The sequence below is a fragment of the Quercus suber genome, unplaced genomic scaffold, assembly GCF_002906115.3.
Source record: "Quercus suber isolate HL8 unplaced genomic scaffold, Cork oak 2.0 scaffold_274, whole genome shotgun sequence".
Taxonomy (NCBI): domain Eukaryota; kingdom Viridiplantae; phylum Streptophyta; class Magnoliopsida; order Fagales; family Fagaceae; genus Quercus; species Quercus suber.
Genome location: NW_027069730.1, coordinates 316978 through 321949, shown reverse-complemented (window position 1 = coordinate 321949; position 4972 = coordinate 316978). Strand labels below are relative to the sequence as shown.

The 4972-nt window shown below is 34.8% G+C and overlaps 1 protein-coding gene across 1 annotated transcript; it reads left to right on the top strand.

Moving 5' to 3' along the window:
• Nucleotides 1-3874: 3874 nt before the first annotated feature.
• On the top strand, nucleotides 3875-4972 carry LOC112023876 (uncharacterized). Its single transcript, XM_024056500.2, has 2 exons — nucleotides 3875-4382; nucleotides 4774-4972. The coding sequence occupies exons 1-2, from the start codon at nucleotides 3951-3953 to the stop codon at nucleotides 4777-4779; spliced, it is 438 nt and encodes a 145-aa protein (XP_023912268.1). The 5' UTR covers nucleotides 3875-3950; the 3' UTR covers nucleotides 4780-4972.

The window sequence follows — 4972 nt, the reverse complement described above, 5'->3', positions numbered from 1 at the left end:
TAAAAAAGTTTATATCTCTATCATTATCCTTCATATTAATCCATCATTGATACACTTTTATTGTACACTTTAACAAAATGCATGAAACTTCAATAGTTGTGAAAAAAGTATTACGAAATTAAAATACACAAATTTTTTTACACGTTGCTTTTGTAGTCCTGAACACTTGTGAGAGTGTGTGAAATACTAAGAGAAAGTATAGAGATATAAAAAATTTGACACATGTTGATATGGTAGATTCTTTTTTTATTTTATTTTTATTTTTTTGAGAATGTAATAGATTGTTAATAATATAAAAAAAAATGTGATGTCAATGGTGATCCGAGATGAGAACTAGTGAAAGCTTGCCAACTCACAAGTTGAGACAAAATTCATCAAATTTTTTTGTGTATATAGCATTACTCAATTATCTATGCATAATTTTAGTGCCTATAGCGTTAATGTGGTGAAAAATAAATTGTGAAAATTTTCGTGACTAGACTTAATATATCAAGTCATAAAAGAAGATTATAATTGCTTAATTAGCACTAGTACTTTTGGGACGGTCGACGCACCTCAACCATAAGTCTCCTTCCTTTTGTTTTTATGACGTAAAACTTGCAATCTATGGTGGCAAATTATTTAACCATCACATTATTTGTAGCTTGCAAGTTGCATCAAACTGTTGTCCATTACTCTCTCCTCGTTGTTATTTTTCCTTGTCTTATAGCTAGTTGTCTAATGTTGTAACGAATCTTTGTCCATTACTCTCCCTAGAATTGTTAGGGTAATCCCATCGAGTAGTTTCTAAAATCTATACACCTCTTTTTCTTTTTTCTTTTTTAATAGGTAGATAATGAGAGAGGAAGGAGTGGAGTTCGAACCAAAAATATGATGCCATTATAATTCTTAGGGTAATTCTATTGTAGAGTTCCTAAGATTCTGTCCATCTATTTTGAAATAAACAAATTGAATTTTGCCACATCATTAATAATTTAAATAAATATCAAAATTATGATAGTCAATATTAAATCAAATATTGATGAGATGGCCAAGGGTGGAACCAAAATTTTTAGTTTGGGGAGACCAAGGCTAAGCTTAGTCATATATGCGTTCTGAAAAGAAGTTACATGTTTACAAAACTATCTAATATGAGAGGTTTTGGTCTTTTTAAACTCTATTGAGTATACAAAGTCTTTACTTGGTCAACAACAATGACAACAGCCAAAACCTTAGTCCTAGAATGTTTGGTTCGACTATAGGTTCTTGACATATTAGTTAGGGTTAGTCATATGCATTATCTTCCTCTATTCTACCTTACCTAAAGTTAGACTCTCTATTATTCCCTTAATTGACATATCATTTTTTATTACAATTAGAGCATTCTCATCAGCTGTTCTATAAAAAAAATGCCATTTTGACACATCAAAAGTCTACTTTACTATTTTACAACATCATTTTACAATATCTCATTTATCAGATGTTCTATTTTTCAATCCCATACATTAAAATAATATATCAATCACATTAAAATATCATTAAAAAAAAAAAACTTCAAATGGAAAAATTTCTCCCTATCATTCTCATCCTCATCGTCAACAACAACAACAACAACAACAACAATGGCACAACCTATACTGCCGCAATAACGGCCACCAACAACCACTACCGCAACAACACCAACAGCCACCACCAGCACAAACCCACATCCACCAACGCCACCTAAAAAAAAAAAAAAAAAAAAAAAAAGAAGACAACCAAAGAGATCGGCACAAACCCACATCCACCAAACCAAACAAACCCACATCCTAAACCCACCACTGGCACAAACTCACATCCACCAACGCCACCTCAAAAAAAAAAAAAAAAACACAACCAGAGAGATCGGCTACGCACAAACTCAAACCCACATTCACCAACGCCACCTCAAAAAAAAAAAAAAAAAAAAAAGAACACAAACCCACATCCACCAAATTAAACAAACCCACATCCCAAATCCACCAAATCAATTATAAAATTAATTACAATTTACACTAAAATCATAAATTGAATCGGACATACACCGTGTCGAGACCGGCGATGGCGAGATGGCGTGGTGAGACGGCTGATGGAAGTTTTCACTCCCGGCCACCGTTTCCTTCACACCGGAGTTCCTCTTCGTCACAAAGTGGGTCAGTGATCAGTGGCGAGCCTGGGCATGGCGAGACGGCAATGAGACGGCGTGGGCATGGCGATGAGCCTGGGCGTGGCGAGACGACGATGAGAGTGCCCCAGAGAGAGAGAGAGAGAGAGAGAGAGAGAGAGAGATGGGTTTCAAAATGCCGGACAAAGAGAGAGAATTGAGAGGAGGAGAGAGAAAAAAGAATTAAATAAGCCAAACAGTGTTTGGCATTGTTGTCCGTACACTCTCATATTTGAGAGCGTACTGTAGCATGTCTCATATTTTTGAGACATTTAGCACACCTCATGAGAGGTTGTTTTTAGCGTTTGGTGAGTTAAATGTGCCAAATGCCAAAATATGCCAAATATTTGGCATTTGGCACATTTAGCACACCTAATGAGAATGCTCTAAAAGATGTGGTTTCAAGATAACAAAGTAAGTTTGAAAATATCACTAACATGGACAAGGGGCCCAAAAAATTTTTGGGGGAGGGGGGGTGGTGGGGAACCTCACAGAAATGGACAAGCCACGTTCACATTTTTACTTATTAGAAAAGAATTTTAAAACTTTTTTATACACGTAATTTGGCCCTTTCAACCTTTGGATATAGCAAAATTGAATTCATTCATTTCAAAATAGTTTTAGATAAAATTTTAGAAACTCCATAATAAAATTATTATTATCCTACACTTTAAAGGATACTAATCTGTTTTGAAAGAAGGCAGCCAACTGCAGCAATTATAGATCTTACATCAACCTCTTTTCGTTTTGATTTCATGGGTTGGGCTTGAAGTTACATTAACCTTTCCATTTTTTGTGGGGGTGGCCTTGGAACTTCATTAACCTGTTTTGTCGGTCATGTCCCAATCTCATTACAGACTAACAGTCTAACACTACTGCTGTGTTGTCTGAAGCTGTTTTGGCCAATGGACAATATGCGGATTTGTTTTTGTGTATGTGTGGAAATGGACTCGATATTAGCCCGGCCATGATTAATTAAAGACATATATCCAAATGAGCCCATTAACAAAAGTCATCTTCTTTTTGGTTGGATTCAGCTTAGAACGAGTCCATGCGGCCATGATTAATTATAGCCGAGTCCATGCCTCCATGATACCTATATTTCTTTTCTTTTCTTTCTCTATAAACTCATAGGTTGTATACATTTGTTTAATAGATCTATTTTTATAGGACTATTCCTTTTTTTTTTTTTTTTTCTTCTTCTTCTTTTAAAAGCAAAAAAACAAAAAACAAAAAACAAAAAAAGAAGGAAAAAGTTGTCTTAAATTCGAGAAACCTCTTGGTTCTGCTTTATTTTTTACTCAAAAATAAAGTCGAACCTAGAGGTAGTAAAAAATAAAGCAGAACCAAGAGGTTTCTCGAATCAAAATTCCATTTTTCGGTTAGATTCTCTATACGTGATTTTAAAAAGACTGTGTAATGTGACAGTTTTGTATCTAACATTTTATTTTATTTTTTTCCCTGAGTGGAAGACTAAACTTAAGGTGGAGAGCTACTTGGACATTGACATTAACCATTAAAAATAAATTTGGAACTTATTCGGTGGGTGAATCAGAAAAAAAAGCAGACCACATTTTCAAGTTTGTACTGACAGAATAAGTGCCTGTTTTTTTAAGCCCATCTTGCAAAAGTGGATTCAAAGAGTGACATAACATTAGAAATTGATGGATCCCACTAAATCCCTTGCCTATATAAGACCCCCAACTCATGGCATTTGAAGACCAAGCAACCCACAAGAGACCTAAAGAAAAATTACACAAAGTAAAGAACCTTTTAAGCCTCAATTGCCATGGCCTCAATGCAGTGCTACAAACCCAGCAACGAAATTTGTCAGCAAAAATGCCATGAAAACTCATTGGGCCAAAAGGTGCCTGAGATAGCTAGCCAGACTGAGATTCAGGCCCAGTACAAATCCCAGTCCATAATCCCAGACCACATAATGTCCATAACCCAGACACAGTGCTACAGCCAAACCCAGACCAAGCAATTGGACCAGGGCCTAGCCAAAGCCCAGAGTACTCAATGCATGAGCCAGACCCATGCAACTAATGGCATGACATGTGAAGGAAACACCAAGAAGAGAGGTGAGCACAAGAAGAAAGAGAGGAGGAACCTTTTACAGAAGATCAAAGATGGCCTCTCTGGTCATAGCAGCGACAGCAGCAGCAGCAGCAGCGAGAGTGACAGCGACAATGATAACTGCAAATGTGAAAAAAGGAAGGCAAGTAGTGTCACTAATTATGACAATAACATTTTATGTGATACAAACCACATTTATTAACACAAGACTTTTATTGTAGATATTGTAGAATTTAAACTTAAAACGTCAATTTTATTATGATTACTCCTATAAAATTAGTTATAACATTAATATGGGTCTAGCCATCTAGGACTGTAGGACCAAAGCTCTCTCAATTTCTTTCCTTTTAATGGATATGTTTCTTTGCAAATAATATTTATAATAAGCGGCATATGGTTTGAATTAATTTACTTCTCTTTTTTGTGTAAAAGTTATTAGTTTACTTTTTCTTTTTCTTTTTTATTTAAAATTTTTCAATATATCTCTAAGATTACACAATTCTTTACTAATTTTTGTATTTGGTTTTTTGCAGAATTAAAGGATCAATCACTGAACATCAACTCAAATGATAATTAAGGAGAAAGATCCCTTGTAACTTGCACAATAAGAAATAAATAAGTATGAGAAAATAAAGAGCCCAACTGAGTAGCCTACGAGTATGGTGTCTCATGTAAAAATAATGTAATATCTATCCTTTATGAATAATAAAAAAACTGTTATGTATTAAAGAA

Bases quoted from the DNA above. Each gene is read 5' to 3' on its own strand.
- LOC112023876 (XM_024056500.2), top strand. From the start codon at position 3,951: ATGGCCTCAATGCAGTGCTACAAACCCAGCAACGAAATTTGTCAGCAA.